This window comes from Peromyscus leucopus, chromosome 5, assembly GCF_004664715.2.
Source record: "Peromyscus leucopus breed LL Stock chromosome 5, UCI_PerLeu_2.1, whole genome shotgun sequence".
Classification (NCBI taxonomy): domain Eukaryota; kingdom Metazoa; phylum Chordata; class Mammalia; order Rodentia; family Cricetidae; genus Peromyscus; species Peromyscus leucopus.
The window spans coordinates 108,990,540-109,016,457 of NC_051067.1; the positions used below are offsets into that span (position 1 = coordinate 108,990,540).

General features: G+C 44.0%; 1 protein-coding gene across 1 annotated transcript in view; it reads left to right on the top strand.

The window, feature by feature from the left end:
• The first annotated feature begins 7,898 nt into the window (after window positions 1-7,898).
• Window positions 7,899-25,918, top strand: part of LOC114706723 (cytochrome b5 type B) — a 38,795-nt gene continuing 20,775 nt past the window's right edge. Inside the window, 1 exon segment of the mRNA XM_028889211.2 lies at window positions 7,899-8,164. Within this exon segment, the coding sequence (XP_028745044.1) occupies window positions 8,003-8,164 (162 nt within the window). The 5' untranslated portion in view covers window positions 7,899-8,002.

A 25,918-nucleotide genomic window follows, 5' to 3' on the forward strand; every position in this document is an offset into this window, starting at 1 on the left:
TATTTCTTGTCTCTCAGACCCTCATCCTCGGGCTACCACCCCGGCCCTTGCTCTTTGCTCGACAGAATACTGAGCGACGTGCCATTATTGATCCTTACTTAGTCTTTGGGATGCCTGAGATATTATAGCCATTAGATCTCGTTTATTTTTTTCTTTTTTCTCTTTGCTGCAGCCATGGGAGATAAGGCCTCCAGTCCCATACATAAGCCCACATCTCCTCTGGGATGCCTTTTGGAAACCCTCAAACCTCTCAGCTTAATACCCTTCTTACAGACTTCCAAGCTTCTCCACCTCTGTACTAAAAAATGGCCTAAATATCCCTTAGATAACAATAAAAAATTGGCACCTAATGGCTCGCTGGACCCTGATATTTTACGGGAGTTATCTAACTTCTGTCAGCGAATGGGCAAATGGAAAGGGTCACCTTATAGCCAAGCTTTTCTCTGTCTCAGCTCCAGACCCTCCCTTCTTGATTCCTGTTCACCTACCCACACGCTCCCATCTGTGCAACCTGAACCTGAGGAACCTCTCACTGCTGCTTTAGACCTGCTAATGAACCCTGCCTTTCCGACCTCCTGCTCCTTCTTCTCTAGCCACTGTTCCTTCGGCTCCTCTGGCCCCTTCCTCCTCTCCAGTACTGAGCCGCTCCAACCGCCCGACTCTGGCTCCCACCTTTCCTCTCCCTGTCATGAGTTCTCGGACTGCTAAGGAACCCCACCCCTGTCAAACCAACCTCGTGGCCATCCTCACCTTGTGAGAGGTAGCCAGGGTGGATTGACTGGTTAAGGTTCATGTCCCTTTCTCACTGGCAGAACTCTCTCAGACAGAAAAGAAACTGGGTTCTTATGTATCCAACTCTACCTCTTTTATTAAACAATTCCAATACATCACCCAATCCTATGGTCTCATCTTTGTAGCATGAATCTTAAAGAGTCTTTATTAATAAAACAAACTCGGAGCCAGGTATTGGGGTGAACTGGAAGATCAGAGAGACAGAACAAACTACAGCTACCTCACCTGGCCAACTTCTTAGCTGGTCTTGTTTCCTCAGACTGGATGCATCTGTGTCCTCATCCCAATGGCTCTCAGCTGAACTGCTGCTGGAAAGCCTGAAGCTTAACCAGCCAAATGCTTCTAATTTCTGGTCCTCACGCCTTATATACTTTTCTGCTTTCTACCTCCACTCCCTGAGATTAAAGTCTCGCTTTCTGAGATTAAAGGCGTGTGTCACCATGCCTGGCTGTTTCCAATGTGGACTTGAACTCACAGAGATCAAGAGGGATTTCTACCTCTGGAATGCTAGGATTAAAGGTGTTTAAAGGTGTGAGTGCCACCATTTTCTAGCCTTTGTGGCTGTTCTGTCTCTGACCCCAGATAAATTTATTAGGGTGCACAATATTTTTGGGAATACAATACCACCACACATCTTTTGTTATATATATATATCATCCTTACTAATAACCTACTTCCTGTGGAGCACAGAGGAGTCTGGGAACAGGCTCGGAGACATGCAGATGAGGTCCACCAGACTAAGGCAGCCCATCCTCCTGGAGCTGAGGCGGTCCCCGATCAGGATCCATGGTGGGATTGTTATACCCCAGGTGGCTCCCTAGCTAGGGATCAGTTTACTACCTGCCTCCTAGCAGGTCTTTGTAAGGCTGCCCTCAAACCAGTAAACTATGAAAAGCTTCAAGATATAGTTCAGGACAGACAAGAGAATCTGTCTCAATTTCTAGAGCGACTTACAAAGACCCTCTTACGGTGTACTAATCTAGATCTGAGAGCCCAGAGGGCAGACAGCTCCTTATGACCTATTTCTTTTTGCAGAGCTTCCCCGACATTAGGGCCAAACTTAAGCATCTGGCGAGAGGGCCCCTGACCCCACAGGCAGAAGTCTCAGTGCTGGCTCTTAAGGTAGAAATGGGAGAAATGAGAAAGCCCATAAACAGCAATAGCAAATTTTGGCCAAGACCATCCGACCAGGTGCCCGAGGGCCCCCAGGTCCTTGTTTTAAATATGGTTGAGAAGGTCATTGGGCTTGTATTTGCCCTGCCCCACATGGGCCACGGGGCCATGTCCAAAGTGCCACCAAGAGGGACATGGATCAGTTGACTGCCCCCATGCGCCTCGTGATGAGGACATTAAACACAGACCACCCTCCAGCCAACCATATAGGCTTGGCTATGGATGACCCAACAACTGTCATCTCCCAAAAGGAGCCTTGGGTAGCCATTACAGTATCGGGGCGATCCATTTCCTTCCTCATGGACACCGGGGCCACTTACTCGATCCTGAGGGAGTTTTGGGGACCCACCTCTCCTTTTCTCCCTACCTTATCAGACGCCACCACTTAATTGTATTTTCAGGGGTATGCCTCTCACCCAGTTATTTTTGGTCATGCCAACTTGCCCTGTGGCCCTAATGGGAAGAGATTTTTTTTAGCCAAGGTTGGAGCTTTCATTTCGTTTGCTCCCCCCATTTGCCTGACCCCAGACTCACCAGCAGCTCCTCTCCTCCTCCTCCTGGCCTTTTATCCCACCCCCAACTCAGGGGAATTTCTCCTCATAAACAGGGCCCTGCTCTCTTAAGGTCCAGAGGACACCAAGATCAACTGCCTTGTCTCCAATTCCAGAAGAATGAGTTTTTATCCCCAAATCGTATTCAATCCTACTGAATTGGGTACCCCATATGTTTTTCCTTCCTGATTCCCCCCTCTCCCTTCTCCTGTCTCTACCAACCACATTCTGCTTCATCAGTTTCCCTCTGTGTCTCTAATAACATATTCAAATTTCGAATTAACTACTCAGCTAACTGTTACAGGACCACCAACAGCCATAGCGTGGGAGGCACAAGGACCATCAAATATACTCAGGAGGGAGTTGGCTTGGACCCACTCGGACAGGTCAGATCCACTTCAGCTTGTGGTGTCCAAGCTGTCAGATCCAAGCAGTGATGGATGACTCCACAGGGCTCAAAACAACAGCGAAGACCATCAGCTACCTCAAGAAAAGTCCATCCTCACCCTCCCCCCCCAAATTAACTGACACCTACCAAGTCAGCTGGAAGCAGTTCCCAGAGACATGGAATTCCCATTCACCCACCACCCCTAACTTTATATATATATGTGTGTGTGTGTGTGTGTGTGTGTGTGTGTGTAATGTTATTATTCCTAGCCACTTCTGGAGTCATGTGACTGTGCATGCGCTGTCAGCAGTCTGGCAAAACGCTTAGTCACTCCAGGGCCTCCCGTCCTACACAGTCCGTGTGCAGTGTTGTCACATAATCTGCACGCAGCATGACCACGTAGCTACGTAAGCCCATATGCGCATGCACAAGGTGACCTATAAAAGCAGGCTCTACCCGCTCCCTGCTCTCCAGGGGAGCGTGTACCCCACCCCACCCCCACCCGCACCTTTCTTTTTCTTTTTTTTTTTTGTGATATATATTTTTTATTTTACAATACCATTCAGTTCTACATATCAGCCATGGGTTTCCCTATTCTCCCCCTCCCACGCCCTCCCCTTACCCCAGCCCACCCTCCATTCCCACCTCCTCCAGGACAAGTCCTCCCCGAGGACTGTGATCAACTTGGTAGACTCAGTCCAGGGAGGTATAGTCCCTTCCTCCCAGACTAAGCCAAGTGTCCCTGCATAAGCTCCAGGTTTCAAACAGCCAACTCATGCAATGAGCACAGGACTTGGTCCCACTGCCTAGATGCCTCCCAAACTGATCAAGCCAATCAACTGTCTCACCTATTCAGAGGGCCTGATCCAGCTGGGAGCCCCTCAGCCTTTGGTTCATAGTTCATGTGTTTCCATTCATTTGGCTATTTTTTTTCAATAATTGAGTAAAACTGAAATTTCTTGCCGGGCGGTGGTGGCGCACGCCTTTAATCCCAGCACTTGGGAGGCAGAGCCAGGCGGATCTCTGTGAGTTCGAGGCCAGCCTGGGCTACCAAGTGAGTCCCAGAAAAGGCGCAAAGCTACACAGAGAAACCCTGTCTCGGAAAACCAAAAAAAAAAAAAAAAACAAAAAAAAAACAAAAAAAAAAACCTGAAATTTCTTTTCAGCAGGCCTACCCACCTCCACTCTTTCTCTTCCCTGACGAAAACTCTTATAGTGGGTTCCATTGTACCTCATGTTTTCTCGATAGGTAAATAATGTCGACAAACGAATAACAGTTTCTTTGATTTTTTTTTTCTTTTGTTCAGAGCTGGAAGTTGAACCCAGGGCCTCAGGCATGCTAATCAAGCATCTTATTTTTACATCCTCAGCTGCCAGAGTTTGTTTCTTGTTGCTGGTGACACACACATTTAACCCTATTATTTGGGAAATGGAGGTAGGTAGATTAGGAATTAGGGTCACCCTTTGCTGCAAGGTGCAAAAATTTACAAAGTAGGATTTCAGCTGATTATGACAAAGATAATACCTAGAAGAAGCCAAGGGCCTTCCAGAGGTCAAGCTCAGGCTCAAGGAGCCTTGGTGATATTTGGCTTTTGATTATCAGCCGTTTTCTGCTATGAGTTTCTTGTGTGCTGTTGTAGCTTTTCCATCATTTACTGGGCACCATTTCCCCTCTACTAAAGGAATATTTAGGTAACCTTGTGCGCTGACAGGTATGTACAGCCAGAACCCCAGTTCAAACCTCCCTGTAATTATCGTCATTGGCAGCATCTGGCCAGGTCCATCCCCCAGAGGAGGAAAGTACCTTATCAGAGTTACACCTCTGTACTCTCTAAGGACAGAATTAAGCGTCCAGACTACCTGTTTGAGAAGGCCTGGCGGATGTGCCAATTAAGCTTAATTTCCTCCTTTCCCAAATCTTACCTCTAGTTCCAGATCTCCCTTCAACTATCACCAGAGGCATCTAGCTGTACTCAGGTTGCCTAGCGACTGAACATACCTTCCCCCACCCTGCAGAAAAAATAACAGATAGCTTGGACAGATAGGAGCCACAGGAAAAAACAAGGCCATTTTATTTTCTCCCATTGACCTAGGAACTTACAGATTCTTAACATTTTCTACCAAACACGTTTAAGTTTATAGTTGAGCACATAAGACCCCTCTTCTTAGATATTACCCGAATTTAGCCTTTAGTTAATTCATTTCCCCATTGGTCACTTCCCTTTGGGGTTGCAAATGATAATGAATGGTTATTGCCCTCTATGTGATTCTTATCACCCCTCCGTTTGACCCTGGAAGCCTGGCTTTGCACTGCCAAGGGAATACTGCTTGCAAGTGTATATATACCAGGACTTCCAGGGCACTGGAGGACAGAGAAGAGAAAAGAGAATGGAAGAAGTAGATGGGTAAGAACTTGAGAGGAACAAACTGAGATGGGAAAGAACTAGACTGAAGGGCTAGAAGAGAGGACTAGAGGAACGAGATGGAAGATGAGGAAGAGCCAGATGGGGAAGAACAAGATGAGGAAGAACAAGATGAGAGAGAAGGAGATGGGAGAGGAGCTGATATGGGAAAGAACTAGATGGATGAGAATCTAGAAGAGGCAGAACTAAGATGAAGGGATTAAGATAGAACCTAGAGGGGACAGCAGATAAATGTAGAGAGAAATTGGGCAAGAAAGGAGCTAAAAATGAGAGCAGAGTATAAGCTTGTAGAGAGAGAACTGGCACAGAATAATGAAGTGTATGAACTAAGGAGTTTCGTGTACATAGATTCATTTCTTTTCATCAAAGATTAATTATCAGCTGGTTGTAGATTCTTCCCGGACCCTGGGAGGGGACTATCGAGGGGCTGGACCCCCACAGTCCCCGATAACCCTTGGCTACATGGTCAGTTTGAGGCCAGTCTGGGCTACATAAGATCTTGAGCCAAAACAACAACAACAACAAAAAAAAACCCAAAACAAATAAACAAACAAAAAACAAAACCCCAAAAACCAAAATAAAAAAAAAAATAGGTGCCAGAGAGCTGCAGACAGATGACTGAGCTTGTAAAAGTGCTTACTTTACCATCAAGCTTGAGGATTTGAGTTTGATCTTTGCATGGCAGGAGAGAACTGACTACTACAAGCTGTCCTCTGACCTCCACAGGCACGCACCCTCAAATAAGTAAATAAAAGTACTTTTTAAAAGCGAAAAGGAAAAAACACAACAGGGCCTCAGAGGGCAAGAGCTCTTGCTGAGCAAATGTGAGGTCTTAAGTTCAAGTCCCCACACCCCCACTAACAGCCAGACAGGCCCCCCGGGGCCCCTGTAATTCCAGTTCTGGGGTGGTGATGGTAGAGACAGGCAGGTCCCGGAGCTTGCTGGCCACCCAGGATAGCTGAAAACAGCCGGCTCCAGGTTCAGTGAGAGACCTTCTCTCAACGGAGTAAGCACGGGAATGGTAGAGGGAGACATCGGACAAGCTCCTCCAGCCTCCTCGTACACATACGTGTGTACACACACATTTGGAAACCACATACCCACACAAAATAAGAAAAATAAAATTAAAACACGACAAAGACCTTGCCTCTTAGTTCTCCTTCAAACCCTATTATAAAACTTGTAATGTAGTAAGTTTTCAGAAAAAAAAAATCCCTGAAATGAATCAAAATGTTTGAATTTAGTGGTTGTGGAAGGTCCTAAGAATCATCAGGGTTTGCTCTCATAGAGACACGTCCAGGAGGGGGAACCTGAAGTGAAGAAATGCCTCCCTTGGGTTGGCCTGTGGGCATGTCTACAGGGCATTTTCTCAATTGTTAGTTGATGTAGGGGGACCCATGCTACTGTGGGCTGCACCATCTCTAGGCATGTGGGCCTGGGATATACAGGAAAGGTAGTCCAACAAGGCGAGCCTGAAAGCAAGCCAGCAAGCAGCAGGTCCTCTGTGGTCTGTGCTTCATCCCGTCCTTGAGTTCCTGCCCTGCCTGGTTACCCTGGATGATGGCTTATAACCTGTAAGCCAAGGAAACCCTTTCCTCCCCAGGCTAGTTTCGGTCAGTATTTTATGACAGCCGACAGGGCAAACTACAACACATAGTTTGTGTCATTAGGGAAGATGGGAAGTGGATGTGGCACATGAGGATGCACACTGTGGATCTCTGTGAGCTCCAGGCCAGCCAGGCTTTCACAGGGACATATGTCTCAAAATGAATCGGCAAGTAAGTAAAATATTAGTGAAAGAGATCGCAAGTTGCTTATGGAAAGTCCCGAGTGGCAGGCTGTGGAAGTAACACGATGAAAACATTTTAGGGCGATCAGCCTATTAGTTTTAATGGCAATTAAAGATAAGAGGCTCACAACTCTGAACATTAACTTGGAATTCTGAACTACCTAGCCTTCTAGCAGGGGTCATGTGAAGTTAAGTCCCATGTTAGGCCGTTTAGAAACTAAAACAGTGCAGACAAGCCCTGATCACGGAAGGATTCTATTAGAGATCATTTTGTCAGCAGTGGAGGAAACCTGGGGTGTCTACCTTTGCCCCCAAGTACTACGTCCTTGTGCGTAGAGCCCTGCTGGCCAACGACAGCTGCACTTGACCCAGCGACTGCTATGTGCTCAGATCTTCCTTTACACACTCCCATTTAGTGAGCCAAGTGTCTCCACAAGGAAGGGAGAGGTCATCACGCCCATTTTTATCGCAGAGCCATTTGGAGCCTAAGGGGAAACCAGAGTCCCAAAGCTGTAACCCCGGGACTGCAGTTCTGGTCGCGAAGATGGAGCTTCCGGTGACTCGGGGGACGCAGGGTGGAGGGAAGGGAAAAGGGACGTTGGAGCCCCGGCTCTTTTCTTTTAGGACCACGCACGCCCTTGGGCCCGGAGAAGAGCAGCCTCTCCCGAGGTGACACCTGTCACCCGGCAACGTTTAGGCGCGCGTCCAAAAATCACGGTATCTGATTGGCAAGGTTGGAGGGGCTGGACGGCGCTGATTGGTTAGCCGGACGTCGGACCAGGCTTCACCCGGTTACGGAAGCCGACGAGGGTCGAGCGCCGGCCGGGCCTGAAGGAAGTTAGCGGCAGAACCTCCCCAGGTCGCGGTGGCGAGGGACTCGGACCCCATGGCGACCCCAGAGGCCAGCGGCAGCGGCGGGAATGGCGAGGGCAGCGACCCCTCCGTCACCTACTTCCGGCTGGAGGAGGTGGCGAAGCGAAACTCCGCGGAGGAGACGTGGATGGTGATCCACGGGCGAGTCTACGATATCACCCGCTTCCTCAGTGAGGTGCGGGCCCGGGAGGCGGGAGGCGGCCGCGTGCTGCTGCTGGGGTGAGGGGTGGAGGCCACGCGCAGCCGCGGGGACCGCGACCCTCAGAGGGACCTCCTGCGAGGTCTCAGCCTCTGGTGACGGCGGCGTGCCCATGCAAGTGCATGGAGCGCTTGCAGTAGGCTAGATCACACGCCGGACCATCACCCCGTTTTCCATAAAGAGAAACTGAGGCTCGCAGAAGCCGAGACCTCTCAAGGTCACACACTCAACGACCTAATCCATTGGAACTCGTTGCAGAACTGCTCCTTTACAGAAAGTATTGCCTTAGGGAGCAATGCCCTTGGGGCTTTTATTTTCTTGAGGAGAAGCCGAGTTTTTGTTTTTGTTTTTTTTTTAAGTTGAAACATTAAATTATGTATCTGTACGAGGGCTTGTGCATCTGCGCTTCGGTGCCTGCAGAGGCCTGAGGTCAGAACCCCAGGAGCTGGAGTAACTGGAGGTTGTGAGCCCCTGAGGTGGACTCTGGGTACTGAACTTGGATCCTCAGAGAGAGCACTTTGTGCTCTTAACCAATGAGCACTCTCTCCAGCGGAGCCCAGATTCCTCCCACCCCTGTTACTGATTAAGCAGTTGATTTTTGTTGTTGTTAAAGACAAGGTCTCATTGTGTATCCTTGTCTGTCCTGAGAGTCTATGTAGATCAAGCTGGCCTCAAGCTCAGGGAGATCTGCCTGCCTCTGCTTCCTGAAAGCTGAGGTTAAAGGATGGCCTGATTTTTAAAAATCTTTTCTTCCCCTATTTTTTTTTTGGGGGGGGGGCGGTTTCGAGACAGGGTTTCTCTGTGTGGCCCTGGCTATCCTGAAACTCACTCTGTAGACCAGGCTGGCCTCGAACTCACAGAGATCCGCCTGCCTCCGGCTCCCTGGGTGCTGGGATTAAAGGCCTGCTCACCACCGCCAGGCCTCCTCTCCAATTTTGAGTTCACCTAGAAGCCATGGTTTTTCTCATTTTGCCATTGACTATAGAGTCCCTCACTCTGTTTTTCATTTTTAAAACTTTTGAAGGTATTGGGGATTGAACCTGGGTCTTGGCCATATTAGGCAAGTGTTCTACCGTTAAGCTAAATCTCTGATCCCCTCAAACCTTTTTCTTAGCTCTCTTCAGATAAAAATCTCATTTCACAAGATCTCTTTGAGACGGTTGTGCAACAGATATTTATATATATATATTTTTCTCCTGAGACAGGGCCTGATGTGTCCCATGCTGGCTTTTGTCTCAACCTCCGTGTCATCTATGTAGACCTTGAACTTGGAATCCTCCTGTGTGTGCCATGCTGGGGATGCAGTCCTTCCTGCTTGTCAGGCACTCTGTCAACCGAGTTACACCTCTGGCCTTAGGTTTGACAGGTGTTCAGCCATACCATCACCTCTGTCTGAGGAAACAGCACTTTCAGTCCCCTGAAGTGTATCCTCTTGTTCCTCTGCTGTCCTTCTTAACATCAGGGAACCAGTGATGAGCAGTCACCAAAGATTAGTCTGAAGCTTTGACTTGTGTGATCATTTTATTTTGTTGTAGGATGATACCCTTATGGTTGATATCTGATAATACAGCTTGGGTCTGAGGACAGTTCATTTCTTTTTGTGTGTGTGTGTGATACTGCATCCAAAGGCCTTGCACATACCAGGCAAACTCTACCTCTGAACTGCTTTCCCAGAGCCACACCTTCCCTTCAGGGTCTCAATATGAAGTTTTGCAAAGAGGACATTATGCTAATGAATTTTTTTTTCTGGTAGACAATGAACAAAATTCAAGAATTTGGTAATTTCTTACATTTGTATAGTAGACAATTACTACCCCCCACCCTCAAGGCTGGGAAAGGAACTCAGGACCCTCACACATGCTAGGCAAGTGAAGTATTATATCCCTGAATGTCATTGCTTGTTTGAGACAGAATTTTGCTCTGCAGCCCAGGCGAGGCACTAAACTCTTTGGAGTCCTTCTGCCTCAGTCTCCTGAGAGCTGGGATGGCCAGTCTGCCACCACATCTGACTCTCAGGTTTCTTCCTTTTTAAACCTTTTAAAATGGTTCTTCAGAGAGAACCCAGGGCCTTAGCTGAATGCAGGGCGAGCACTGTACCCCTGAGCCATACCTCCACACCCAGCCCAGTTTGTTTTGTTTGTTATTTTGAGATAGGACCTTATATAACCTTGAACTCCTCATTCTCCTGCCTCTACCTCCCCAGTACTGGAATTAATGATAGCCATGTAACACCACTTCTGACCAGGCCTCTTTTCTTTTTTTCCGTTTCTTTTTTTGACATGGCATCTCTCTGTGTAGCCCTGGCAATCCTGAAACTCACTATGTAGTCCAGGCTGACCTCAAACTCACAGATATCTGCCTGCCTCTGCCTCCTGAGTGCTGGGATGAAAGGTGCCCCAGTTTAATTTTTTAAAAAACAACTAGTTGAGAGTGATGTGATAGGGATACTAGAAACAGTTTCTGTGAGGTTATGATCATATAATTATCTGATGAGTGACAGAGTCGGGCTTAGAAGATCCCTTGATTTCTTTTGTCCACATAGTATCACTTTAAATCCCAGTCTTAACGATGTCTTCTGGTATTTGCCTTCTAATACATTTTCTGTTAAAGTATAGTCCATAATATGGAGGCAGTCCACTTTTTACTTCAAGTTTTGTGGTTTTAATTTTCCCAGAATTTATTGATTGAGCGTAGACAGTGAATTTGGAAGGGAAGGGCCCAGGTAAGGAAAGGTTAGCAGCCTATTTCACCATGCACTGATGTAGCCAGAGACGGCATCTGGTAGGCAAGGCTTCCCTTGAAGCTTGAGATACAGATCTTTTTCTGCAGTTAGTTGTTTCTTTGTTGTCTTTTTTTTTTTTTTTTTAAGACAGGGTCTTACCTATATTCCAGGGTGGCTTTATGGTACTCAGACTGGCCTTGAATTTGTGACAATCCTCCTGTGTCAGCTTCCTGAGTGCTGAGATGACACGCTTGAACGATCATGCTTATGTTGCAGTTAGCTGTTCCTGGTTAGCCTGTTCATAATCTCTATCCCTGTTTTGTTCATTGCAAGCTTATTCATTCAACTACTTCGGCAAACAACAAACCTGTGCTTGGTGTCAGATACTGTTTTAGGTACTAAGGATACAGGGAGTGAATAAACAAACACCTGTGCCATCTGGAGTCTACAGTGCCTGGGAAGCAGACAGGAAACAGAGTGAATGAATTGTATTCCATGGTTGGATGTAGATAGGTGCTAAGATGAAAGAGGATGGTGTGGTCTGTGTGTATGTGGTGAGAATAAAGGTGAGGGCCGACAGTTCGGTAGAGAGGCCAGAGAAAGTGTCATGCAGCTGACCCGTGAAGACCAGGAGTGAAGTGAGAGAGCTAGTCAGGAGCATGTCCGCAGGGAGAGCATTCCTGGGGGAGGGCACAAGAGTCCCTGAGGTAGGAATGTGTGTGGTGTGTTTGGAGACAGTCAGTGAGGCTACAGCGGCTGGATAGACAATCAGAATGGTGAGAGGGCCAAACATGTTCCAGCTTTGTTGGTCTTAGGATGGAGTTTGATTCTTGTTCTGAGATGGGAAGTCATTGAAGAAGAAGCATGATATAATGCAGTTTAATGTTTAATTGGGTCATTCTGACAGCTCTTAGAGAAAGCAGTGATGGAGGACAAAGGTAGAATTGAGGAGCATAGTTAAGGAAGATGCTGTAATCAAGGCAAGGACTAGTGGCTTGGACCAGAATAGTGGTGACAGGGGTGATAAGAAGTACATGCTGGCCAGGCGGCGGTGGCGCACACCTTTGACCCCAGTACTCGGGAGGCAGAGGTAGGCGGATCTCTATGAGTTCGAGAGTGAGTTCCAGGAAAGACTCCAAAACCACACAGAGGAACCCTGCCTCAAAAAACAAACAAAAAAAAAAAAAAACAAAAAACAAACAAACAAACAAACAAACAAAAAGGATAGTATAGCCAGAGAACTATGCAGAAGCCAGGAAATCTGGCTTGGTAGGTAACTCACACTAGGTGCCTGTGAGACTAGATGGTGGATCCCCTTGAACTAGAGTTACAGCAGTGCAGTTAAGAGCCACCTGGTGTGGGTGCTGGGAACCAAACTTGAATCCTCTGTAAGCACTTACAATCAATCTCTGAGCCATCTCCTCAGTCCCTGCAGTGCTTTTGTTTTTGTTTTTGTTTTTTGAGACAGGTTCTCACTGTCTTGGCTGATCTGAAACTCACTGTGTAGATCAGGCTGGCCTTGAACTCACAGAAATCCTTCTTTCTCTGTCCCCCTCAATGCTAGGATTAAAGGTATGCACCACCAGCCTGGCCCCTGCATTTTTTTTTAAACCTGTGTATCTGTGTTAGTTACTGTTCTGTTGCTGTGAAGAGACACCATGACTAAGGATACTTATAAAAGAAAGTCTTTAATTGGAGGTTTGCTTACAATTTCAGAGGGTTAGTCCATGAACATCATGACAAGGAGGAATGATGTAGGAATAGTAGCTGATCCATAAACTGCAGAGAGAGAGAGAGAGAGAGAGAGAGAGAGAGAGAGAGAGAGAGAGAGAGAGAGAGAGAGAGAGAGAGCGCGCGCCTGTGCCTAGTGTGGGCTTTGAAACCTCAAAGTCCACTCCCAGTCACACACCTCCTACACAAGGACACATCTGCTCCAACAAGGCTATACCTCCTAATCCTTCCCAAACAGTTCCACTAACTGGCAACCAAGCATGAGTTCAAATATATGAGTCGGGGGACATTCTCCTTGGAATCCCACAGACTCTCAAGGACTTTTCCATGTCAGTACTTGGAATATTCTTCATTATAGTTAGAAAGGACTGTAGCTAGAGTTTTCCTGCCTGGACCACAGTCAGGACAAATCTCTGTCACCCGCTAGTCCCACAGCCGCTCAGACCCAAACAAGTAAACACAGAGACTTATATTGCTTACAAACTATATGGCTGTGGCAGACTTCTTGCTAACTGTTCTTACAGCTTAAATTAATCCATTTCTATAAATCTATACCTTGCCACATGGCTTGTGGCTTACCGGCATCTTCACATGCTGCTTGTCATGGCGGTGGCTGGCAATGTCTCCTTCCGCCTTCCTGTTTTTTCTTTTCTCCTCTCTGTTAGTCCCGCCTATACTTCCTGCCTAGCCACTGGCCAATCAGTGTTTTATTTATTGAACAATCAGAGTAATTTGACATACAGACCATCCCACAGCATAGGACTTGTAGATAACCTGATTAATTTAGGCAGTTTCCTATTGATAAACATTTGGGGTGTATCAGTATATAATTTCCCTCTAACCCCAAGTCACTTTTATTGACATCTTATATATAGGCAATGAAGTGTACAGATATTGGACATAAAGTTAAATAAGTTTGGGCAAATGTTACATTTGTGACTACCATTAAAATCAAGAAGAATATTTCTACCACTTCTAGTGTAGCTATTGATCTGATTTCTAACATAGAATAGTGTATATGTCTCTCACTTCTCTTATCTATTCCTTTTCTGTTTTTTTTTTCTTTGTATGGATATGCTATTTATTCACCTGTTGGTTAACTTTTGGGTAGTTCTGGTTTTTGACTGTTATGACTAAAGCTGCTATGAACTTTTGTGTACAAATCTCTTTGTAGACATAAACTTCCATTTTTATAATATCCTAGTAGTAAAATTGGTAAGAGTGAAACGATATATCTGTAAATTTTTAGGCAGTGGTCAATGCTTCTCTCAGAGTTCACATCATTTTGTACTCACACCAGCATATGAGTCCTTTAAAATCTGCTTGTCTTCACTGACACATTGTGTTTGTTAGTCATTTTACTTTCAGCTATTGTGGTGGGTAAGCAGTGACTTAACAATACCTTTGGTATTGTTTCTTGGGCTTTATGACCGTCTTTTTGTAAGATATCTTTTCAGTCTTGCATACTTTTTTTTTTCACTGTTGTTTTGTTTTGTTTAAGTAGCACTATAAAGACCCTTCCTTTTCTGTAAATTGGAGCTAGTAGTACCTTCTTTGTAGGGTGGTTTTGACCAGTAATTTAAATGGGAAACATAAAGACTTAGTATCCAGCATAGAGCTTAGTAACTTATGGATTTTTGCAAATAATGTAGAACTGTGTTGTTCCCAGAAACATTTATTTATTTATTGCTGGGAAGATCAAACCTGGGACTTCCCATATTCCAGCCACATCTTTGCAATGCTACGTGACAGATGCTTTGAATAGTTAAAGGTGACTTAGATGCCTAGGAGTAGCAGGAAGGAGCTGGCAGTAGTTACTGTCATATGTGGGAGACAGTGGCTTTGCCTGAAGGAAGGCAGAGAATACAGTCTCTGTTTGGTATAATCTCTAAACACTCATGAGAATTGCTAAACCTGAATTTGAGACTAGGGTAGTTTGGTGACCTTGTCAGGTTACACCCTTTGGCATCAGACTTGTTTCCTAGGCAACGCCCCTCTTCCCAGGCTCACTCTCATCCCAAGCAAATGCCATCATTTCCTCCAGTCACTCCCTAGCTCTGTTATCTTTCTTTTCCCTGCCACACTTTAATCTTCGTGTTTGGCTTTGGTGATATAATGTATTTGGCTAGAGATTGTGTTTTATCACCTAGCCTAATTTTTGCAGCTTCCTCAAGCTGATCTTTCTCAGTTCCATTTTCCAAGTCAGGTGGTGTCTAGTAGAGTTCCGTTGTCACATTTTCACTGCATCAGTATGGAATTTCCATCCACACACAACTTGAGTCGTTTTTTTCCAGCTAGAATTTTATACTGTAATTGTCATTCCTTACACTCTCTTGTCAGTCGTCAGTCCTGTTCTTTCCATGGACTTAATAATCTGGAATACATTTCCATTAGTAATCTGTTCTTTCTTTTCTCTTCTCAAGCATAGGTTTTTTTGTTTTTTTTTTTTTGTTTTTTTTTGTCCTCTGGCAGTAGTATGTAGTAAACTAATTGAATTTAAGACTACTGCTCCCTACCACATAGTCTTTGGATGGTGGAATTGACTAAGATCCTTCATAAGAGGATCAAATAGGACAAAGTTTCCTCATAGCTGTACAGTGTTTTATTTGGTTATTTTTGCTTGAGTGAGTTAAAAATATATAGGCCACACAGTCAGTTGTTTCTTCTCTTTTGTTAGTTTATATGGTAACTTACATGTGCTTTAAATGCAAGCCGTCTGTGGTCTCACTTATCTGAAATCCCTGTACCTATTACGTTGAATTGGGAAAATCTTGAGTTTGAGGACTGCCTGAGCTACAACAAAACTTCCAAACTAAATACACAAGAGATTTGTATGTAAAGTGGGTGCTAAAGAAAGTGGGCATTGTGTATTGTATAATACTAGGTTTTACTTAATCAAAGTCGGTGGGATCTTACTTGTTTTGGTGTAGAGTTTGAATTGAGGACCTTGGGCTTACCAGGCAAATACTCTGTGATTGAACTCTATCTCTAGCCTCTAGCCCTGTGTATGTGATTTGTTCAGATTTATTTTTAATTTTGTGTGTGTATGTGTATCTGTACACCTGAGTGCAGGAGCCTGTAGATGCTAGAATAGGGTGTTGGGTCTCTTGGAACTGTAGTCATAGTGCCCATTGTCCTCCTTAAGAGCGGTAAGTGCTCTTAACTGGAGACATCTCTCCAGCTCCTTATGACTTTTGCCGTTATTGATATGTTTTGTTGTGTTTTTGCTATGCTAGGAATCAAATCTTCTGCATGTGGGATAAGCATGTTGCCACTTCCCAGGCCAAGGGAGAATCCCACCCCACCCCCAACCCCCAACCCCTGAGACAGGGTTTCTCTGTGTAGTTTTGGTGCCTGTCCTAGAATTTGCTCTATAGACCAGGCTGGCCTCAAACTCACAGAGATCCGCCAGCCTCTGCCTCCCGAGTGCTGGGATTGAAGGCGTGCGCCACCACCGCCTGGCCGAGGAAGAAATTTTTTATTGTCCAGTAGACTTAATTAGTATAGACACCCAGTCTAGATTATTGAGGATAACCCTGCACTCTTGTCTTGTTTGACTGTGGTTTAGACAAAAGCAAATTTGGGGCTTATGTTAACTGTTGGTATGTAAATTAAACTTCTGTTTTATAACAGTAAGTGGTGTATATGTATATTTATACATGTGTCTATATATACATATACATATATATATATATATACACATATATCAAACTATCTTTACCTTTTTTACTTTTGTTGTGTTAAGGATTGTCCCATCTATACACTTAGCTCTCCTCTTTTTTCTTTTTTCTTTTTTTTTTTGGTTTTTCGAGACAGGGTTTCTCTGTGTAGCTTTGCACCTTTCCTGGAGCTCACTTGGTAGCCCAGGCTGGCCTCGAACTCACAGAGATCCGCCTGGCTCTGCCTCCCAAGTGCTGGGATTAAAGGCGTGCGCCACCAACGCCCGGCTCTTTTTTGTTTTTGTTGGTTGGTTGGTTGGTTGGTTTTTGAGACAGGGTTTTTGTTTTATTCATTCATTCATTCATTCATTCATTTATTTTCTGAGACAGAGTTTCTCTGTGTAACAGCTCTGGCTGTCCTGGAACTCACTTTGTAGACCAGGCTGGCCTTGAACTCACAGAGATCTACCTGCCTCCGCCTCCTGAGTACTAGAATTAAAGGTGTGCACCATCACCGCCAGGCTGAGACAGGGTTTCTCTGGGTAGCCCTGGCTGTCCTGGAACTTGTAGACCAGGTTGGCCTCAAACTCAGGGATCTACCTGCCTCTGCTTCCTGAGTGCTGGGAGTTGAGTGCCACCCCGACCCTGGCTTTAGCTCTCCATTTTAACCATTTTAACCTGTACAATTCAATGGCTCTCATTTCATTTACAGTATTGTGTAGCTATCACCACGATCTACTTCCAAAGCTCTTTATCACTTTGAACAGAAACTCTATAAGCATTAAGTAACAACTCTCCCTTCTACTCCCCAAATTCATGGTAATCTCCAATTGTGTTTATGAATCATTCTGTTTTATATAAGTTGAATCATATAATGCCTTTTGTGCTTGTCTTTCTTAACTTACTATATGCTTTTTAATTTATATATTTACTTGTGTGTGGGTGGGGGGGTGAGCCATACTACAGTGTATATGTGAAGGTCAGAGAACTTTCCGGAGTCTTTTCCTTTCTTCCACCTTTCTGGTGATCAGACTCAGGTCGCTAAGTTTGGCAGCAAGGACCATCACCTACTCATCATTGATGAGCCATCTCATCAATCCTTTACTCTTTGAATGAAAAACATTCTTATTCCAAATTTTTAACCATTTTAAGTATATAGTTTGGCATTAAGTACATTCACATATTTTTTTTGCAGCTATCACCACCATCCATCTTCAGAGCTTTCTCATTCCAAATTCAAACTGTACCCATTAAGCAACAAATCCCAATTCCCTGATGCTCCCAGCCTCAGCAGTTCACTGTTCTGATTTCTGTTTCTATTAATTTTATCCATAGAAATGGGATCGTATAAGTCAGCTGTGGTGGTTCATGCCTATGATTCCAGTATTCAGGAGGTTGAGGCAGGAGGATTACTGTAAGTTCAAGGCCAGCCTGGAGTTCTTTGGTTTTAGTTGAACTTAGGTAGTAATTCTTCTAGATGCTATTAAGTAGAATTTCTTCCTTCCTTCTTTCTTCCTTTGTTTCTTTTTTTTTTTTTTGGATGGGGGTTTGGGGGACTACTCATTGCTGGTTCATGGAAACATTCCCCGCCCCCCCCAGCTTGTTCCCCAAAACCTTGCTGACTTAGTTTGTGAGCTGTTAATACTTTTCTTGAAGATTCTTTGAGCTCTTCTGTTTCTCTCTTTCTCTTATTTTTTTCTTCCTTTCGTTCTTATTTGGATTTCTATTTATTTGTCTAAGTGTCTTGGCTAGAACCTTAAGTACAGTACTGAACAGCAGTCCCGAGAACTGGCATCTGATCTTGTTACTGATTAAGAAACAGTCTTTCACTTTTGAGTATTCTTTTGTATGTTTTTCATAAGTGCTCTATATTATATTGCTGAAATTTCCTTCTTTCTAGTTTTCTAAGATTTTTGTCAGGGTATTGAACTTTGTCAAATGCTTTCTCTGTCTCTAGATGACTGGGTTGTTTTCCCCTTTCAATTAATGTGATGTGGTACATTGATACATTTTATTTTTCTTTAAAATTTTTATTATGATTAAACATTTTATTTATTTAAAATGTTTGTTCACATGTACTTGCTGTAACACACATGCAGAAGTCAGCAGACGACTTTGAGGAATCTGTTCTCCCCTACCATGTGGGTAATGAAATCAGGTCATTAGGGTTGGTAACAAGTCCTTTTACCTTATGAGCCTATCTGAGCCATCTTGAGGGTCCTCTACCTTGTGTTGAGACTGTCACCGAACTGAGTCCTCATGTCCGCTTCTCCTACTCCTGGATTATAAGCACCCACCACTGTGCTGAGCTTTGCACATGGGTGAGTCCTTATGCTTGTGTGGAAAGCACTTGACTGACTGAGCAATCTCCCCAGCCCACACTGATGGTAAAAAAATATCAACCCAGAAAGTTGGGTGTGGTGATGAACACCTGCTAACCCAGCACTGGGGTGGGGCAGAGGCAGGCAGAGGCAGGTAGGTCTCTGTGAGTTCTAGGCCAGCCTGGTCTACAGAGTTCACAACAGCCCAGGCTGTGTAGAGAGACTCTGCCTCAAAAAACAAAACAAACAAAAGAAATTCACTTTTTAAAAAAATAATTCTTTTGTTGCCATTTATATTTATTTCTTTTAAAGTTTGTTTGTTTTTGTAATTTCATACATGAGTACACTATATCATTTCTATCCTTTATCTCTCCCCTCTAACTCCTCCCATGTCCTCCTTTAGTGTTGCTCATGTGTACATGTGTTTAGGACTGATGCTTGGGGTTGGATAGTCTCTCAGGAGGCTCCTCCCTGGAGAAAAAATGGATTCTTTTCTCAGCAGCCAATCACGTGTAGCTCTTCATCTAGGAGTGAGGCTTGTGAAGGTTCCCCTATTCATGTTGGCATAGGACTTAGCTTAGGCAGCCATGTTGTTCAGATTTCATGTGTGCAGAGTCCCTGTCTAACAGCAGGTATCCTGGTCCTCTGGCTCTTACATTCTTTGTGTCCCCCTTCTAGGATGTTCCTTAGGTGTAGGGTTGTTCAATCCAGGTATTTCTAACCTATTAGCATTAGCATTATTTGCCTCTAGTCACGTGCAAGGATTGAAAGTTGAGCTTTTGGCTGGGCGGTGGTGGCACAGACCTTTAATCCCAGCACTCAGAGGCAGGCAGATCTCTGTGAGTTTGAGGCTAATCTGGTATACAAAGAGAGTTCCAGGACATCCAGAGCTTTCATACAGAGAAACCTTGTCTTGAAAAACAAACAGACAAACAAACAAAACCCACCTCTGCCCGCTAAGAAAAACAAAAAAATGTTGAGCTTTTGATATTGAACTGCCTTCATTGGCTTTCCTGGGCATAGGGTGAATAAAACTTTTGTTTTGGGTATCCCATTGCAAGCTTGAAAGTGTTAAGAGCTTTAAATGCCATAGGTCACGTATGGGGCAAATAGTGAGTAATAAAAAATCCTTTATCTGTCTTAAGCCTTGCCTTGGTGTGCTCTTGAGCTGAATAGGTTATTACACAATTTGTGGCTCCCCACAGAAGATCATCGTTTTTACTCAGAAAGGCTGAGAACAATTTATCCTGCTCTCTCTAAGTTGAAACCTGGTTTTCTTTCTTGACTCAACAAGTAAAGGAGTGAGGATGGAGCTGTAAAGAAGAGCATTTTGTTTGATTTTTGGGACAGGGAATCATTATAGTCCTGGCTGTCCTGAAACTCACGGTTTAGACCAGGCTGGCCTTGAGTTCATGGAGATCCACCTGCCTCGCCTCCCTAGTACTGGGATGTTTGTTTTATAAAGAGACAGTCTCAAGTCTCAGTGTTACCTAATACCCCGGCTGGTCTTGAAAGGCTAAGCTCAAGCAATAACCGTCCTGCCTCAGTCTCATGAGAAAGCCCAGACTACAATGTATTGTATGTAACCCTAGCTGATCTCAAACTTGCTGTGAGGATGACTTTGAACTCCAGGTCCTGCTTTCACATCACAAGTGTCAGTATTGCATGTTTTTCCATTGTGTTCAGTTACCAGAGCCTTTTTTTAAAAAAAAAAAATAAACACTGAATGTCTCCTATATAATTGTTGAATACTATGTAGTGTATTGTTTGCCTTGGAAACAAACATCCAAATTGGATGGCCAACTGGAAAGTGGTTTCCTGTCACTGTCTGTGAGAGAGTATCATACTGTTTATCACTAGTCCCAAAAAGCTAAAAATTTGGTGTATGTTTTTTACTGAGTGCATATCAATTTTTCAGTACTGGAAAGACCAAAATGTAAGGCAAATCCTGAGTCACAGTCGCTCTCTATACAAAGAGGTGGGAATTAAAATACTTCACTATTCAAATCACTTGGGCTGACAAGATGGCTGAATGGGTAAAGGTACTATAAATAAATCTCCTCCTAAGCAGGACAGAATGGTGCATTCCTTTAATCCCAGCACTCTGGAGGCAGAGGCAGGTGGATATCTGTGAGTTCGAGGCCAGCCGGGTCTACAGAGCGAGATCCAGGACAGGCACCAAAACTACACGGGAAAAACCAAAAACCAAACAAACAAATAAAAAAATAAAATAAATAAAAAACCCCAAAAAACAAATCAAGTCTACATGACCGAAATTGTCACAACTATTTCTGGCCTCCAGGGTTTCTGCTTATTCCACTCTGTCCGTTCCTTTGCTGCCTCGATCGTCTTTTCGGTGAATGAGGTGACTGTCAGTTCTATCTGGATTGTCACTAGTATAGTAGCATATCTGTATCCTTCAACTAATGTGGTTTTGCATGTTAAATAGCTTTTAATTAGTTTGAATAATGAGGCATAAATATAGCACAGTTGCAGTATCCTTTCGTTACATGCTTTGGACTGTCAGAACCTGTAGTTGACTAGAACTGTCAGACTAGGGGAGGGAATCAGCATTTCCTCACAGTCCCAACATTGAAGTGTGGTGAAGACCTGCAGTGTTGTCCTACTGAAAAGAATCCAATATTATTACCAAACCTTAATGATGAAGTTTTTGAGGTAGTTGAGTTGCCTTTGAATTTATGTGAATAGATGTTTTGCCTGCATGTATATCTGTTTACACACACACACACACACACACACACACACACACACACACACACACCCGCCTTTGCCAGTATAGGCCAGAAGAGGGTGTTAGAGCTCCTGGAACTGGAGTTACAGACAACTGTAGGCTGCCATATGGGCGCTGGGAATTGAACCTAGGTTCTCTGGAAGAGCAGCCAGTGCTCTTAACTGCTGAGTCATCTTTCCACCCCTAGTAGTTGAGGTTCTTGAATAATTGGACAGCCAATGAAGAAGTTAAAATCTCATTTAGAAAGTTTTCTTTAACAATTTAAAACATTTTAAATTAGCATATAAGGTATTATATATTGCTATGACATTTTTCTTCTGAAGAAGTAAGAAGAAAAATGAAAGGTAGGCTAGCAAGACTTTCATTGGGTGAGGGTGCTTACTGCAAAGCTTGAGTTCAATTCCTGGAATCCACATGGTAGGAGAGAACTGACTTCTGCAAGCTGTCATTGGACTTCCATACAAGTGATTTGAGGTGTACACACAGACAGACAGACAGACAGACACACACACACACACACACACATTCTAAATAAATGTAATACTTTTTTTGTGAAGAAAAATGAAAGTTTATGTCAGAAAAGAAATATAGCTGGAGAGGTGGCCCAGCATCAATTAAGAGCACTTGCTGTCCCTCCAGAGAACCCAAGTTTGATTCCCAGATGGTGGCTTACAACCATCTGTAACTCTCTTCCAGATAATCTGATACCTTCCTCTAGTCTCTGCAGGCACGAGGCACGTGTGTGATACCAAGACATAAATGCAGGCACAATGCCCATATACTTTAAAAAAGAAAAGAAAGTACAGGAGGCAGGGTGCTACATAGATCAAGTTCTTTTTGCTGTTGTGCAGCCTTGAGTCATCCACTTCCTTGGCTCCTCTCTGATTTCTGCTTCTCTGGCAGTGAAAAGTACTAGAAGAGGCTATGGAAACCAAGATCCACCACAGTGCAAATGTCCTGCCACGTGAGAGGCACCTCCTTCAATCTCATCTCATGGACTTCCTCCCCTACTTTTTTATGGCAGTATTTCAGATTTATATCCTTTCTGTGCTTGATTGGGGAGAATGGGATGTAGAGCAGAGGTACTTTATGTAAGTTACCTCATCTAAACTTGTCTTTCAGTAGCTTAAAAAAATACTTATTTTTTATTTATTTATGTGTGTGTGTGTGTGTGTGTGTGTGTGTGTGTGTGTGTGTGTGTGTGCACGCACATACATGTGTCTGAAGAATCCAGAAGAGAGGCCACGTCCCTGGAGATGGAGTTGCAGAAGGTTGTGAGCCATGCAATATGGCCACTGGGAACTGAACTCTGGTCCTTTTCAAGAGCAGTTACATCTTTATTGTTGAGCCATCTCTCCAGCCCCCTGAGGCTGGTCTTTTGTTGTTGTTTTTTGTTTGTTTGTTTGAGACAGGGTTTCCTTGTGTAGCCCTGGCTGTTTCTGGAACTCATTCTGTAGATCAGATTGGCATCGATCTCAGAGATCTGCCTGCCTCTGCCTTCTGTTCTGGGATCAAAGACATGAACCACCACTGCCCAGTGAGGCTGGTCTTATTCCTGATAATTTTATCTCTGCCTCCTGAGTGCTAGGTTTGCAGTCATGTGCCAATACGCCTGGCTTCTTATTTCTTATCATTCTAGCCAGGGCAGTACTTAGCACTACTTTATTAGTTACTTTTCTTCTTGCTGTAACAGAATAGCTGACATTAAGAAAGGATTTCTTTTGACTCACAGTTTGAGGGATATGGCTCACCAGGACAGGGAAAGCATGATGACTGAAGTGAGAGGTGACTGGTCATATCATGTTTGCAGTCAGGAAGAGAGAGAGGTGAATGCTGATCTCATCTGACTTTCTCATTTTGCCCTTTTTATTCATTTGGGACCACAGCACATAGCATGCCACCCACATTCAGGGTGGGTCTTAGGTAAGTTCTAGAAACCGTCCTCACAGGTGTGTTTTCCAGGTGATTCTAAATCCTGTTAAACTGACAGTGAAGCTTAGCCAACAAAAAGACTGGTAGACCAGAACTGGTTGGGCTAAGACTGAACTTTGTCCCATCTCGGAAAGTTTGGGCTAGGATTAGAATGTGCTCTCGCCTGCCCTAGGACGTTTAGCCTTTGAGTCAGGTTGGGTGGAGTGCCCTGTGCACTGTTCTCGGACCTCTTAAATAGCTACAGCAAACTCACAGAGTTAGACCCAAAGTTAACCTGTAGGCCCCACCTGCCCAAGGACCATGTAACTTCCTGAGATTCTGGGAGTTGTAGTTCTTGGAGAATAACAACAAAGCCTCATGGTAAAGCATGGTGGCCTGTAGGTTTTGTCTATGTAAGCCCTGCCAACATGTGTCTCGAGGCCACACGGCTGCAAAGTTTCCAGATGGTGGTTCTGACCAAATCCCATCTTGGTCAGTATTTATCATTTTAAATAAAAGCTTGCTTAAATTCAGCCAAAATTGTGGAACTGTTTTTTGTTTTTATTTTTTCTGGTGAATTTCAGGATTAACAACAGCAGCATATTTTTATGTATTAGCAGTCTACAAGTATGCTCTCCAGGACCTGTAGCACTGAAGTTAGGGACTTGGAGCTCTTAATAGTATTTAAGACTGCCTTGTGTCTGCTACTGGTATTACCAATTTGTCATTTAGTTTTACTTGTCCATTTGTATGTGTGGATGGTTTTTACATTGATTCTTGAAGATTGTTAAACACTTTAATCACTTGTACTTAATTGTACATATTGGTTGGGCTTCCATCTAAAATAGTGCTTGGAGAAAGTGCTATGCAGTGAAACACATTCGAAAAACTCTGCCTTGTGCCCAGTCAGTGGCACAAGGTGTTTCCCCTTTTCTGCATAGTTCTGAAGACATTTTAAAAAATCTGTAACACAAAATGCACAAAGCCTGAAAGCATGCTCAATGAGTTTTTTGTTTGTTTGTTTGTTTGTTTGTTTTTGAGACAAGGTTCCTCTGTATAGAGACAAGGTTTCCTCTGTGTAGCTTTGGAGCCTGTCCTGGAACTTGCTTTGTAGACCAGGCTGGCCTTGAACTCACAGAGATCCACCTGGCTCTGCCTCCCGAGTGCTAGGATTAAAGGTGTGTGCCAACGCCGCCCCGCTGCTCAATGAGTTTTTCTTAAGTTCATACATCCATGAAATTGCCTTCCAAGTTCTGATAGCCTTCTATGTGTGTTTTTTCCTAATCAGTACCTCTTGTCTTCCCCAAAGTGACCACTGTGGTGACGTCTAGCTTTTTGCATAATGTATTGTGTTACAAAGCATTTCTTTTGCTCACTTATGTATAAATCTTAGTTATTATGGATTGACTTAGAAATGCCCCCTACAGGCTTATGAACACTTGTCTGCCAACTGGTGGCACTATTTTAGGAGCTGTGAATCTTTTAGGTGGCCCAGCCTAAGCTGACAAAAGTAGGTCCCTTGGAGTGGTCCTTTTGAAGTTATACCAACCCCTGGTTCTAGCCCCACTCCCTGCTCTGTGGTACAGACCATTGCAGTATGAACCTGCGTCATGTGCTCTGCTACCTGCCTTCCCTGCTCTGATGGACTAGAGATCCCCTAAGCAGCCACGAGAAGTCTCTCCTCCCTAATGTTGTTTCTGTTATATATTTTAGTCACACTGATGCAATAGTAGCTAATATGGTGATTATTGCCAAAACCAAAAATTAGAACCTTAACAATCAATCAGATTGTTGTGGGGCATTCACCAGTGAAGATTTGCTGGGACATGGACTTAATCGAATAGAAAGTCTTTATTTGCTTAATTGCAACTACTCTAGGTGTTCGGGATCCCAGTTCTCAGGACAAGCTTTTAAGCACAAAAACTGTACTGGGTTGCCATACTTCAGTTAACAAAATCAGTTGGCCAGAAGAGGAACTACATAATCCAAGAAGCAAGTTAGTACACTTAGAGACTTTCCTATAACTATGGACTTTGATGGGTTAGGTCTTTGTTTTCAAATTTGGCAGGTGGCACTGTCTACGTGCAGAGTTTTACAGCCTCAATGGTACTTCCTTCATGGAGTCAGTTGTGCTAAGGTCTGGGGGCCTACTAAGGTCTGGGGCCCTGTTAGAAAATAAGCTTTTACATGTGAGGCATGGTTTCCCATGCTCTGGGGAGGCAGAAGCAGGTAGATCTCTGAGTTTGAGGCCAGCATGGTCTACATAGTAAATTCCAGGACAGCCAGGGCTATGCAGGGAGACCCCATTTCAACATGTAACAAAAATCAAATAAGCTGCTACCCATTTTTTCTCTTATCTCTTGCCCCAACTCAAAATAACTATCATTCCTAATTTCATTTTCATAATTTCCTCTTGTTTTCAAGTTTTATGGCATCTGTATGTGTTTTATATATATAAGCATACACATTTCTATTTTTAGTTGTTTTTTTTTTTTTAACCTAAAATTATATTAGGATGAAAACATATAGCATAAAATCTACCATCTTACCCTTTACGTTTGTAGGGTGTTTTGTGAGATAGGCTCTTGCTATATAGGGTTAAACTCTTGACCCTCCTGTTTCTATCTCTTGAGT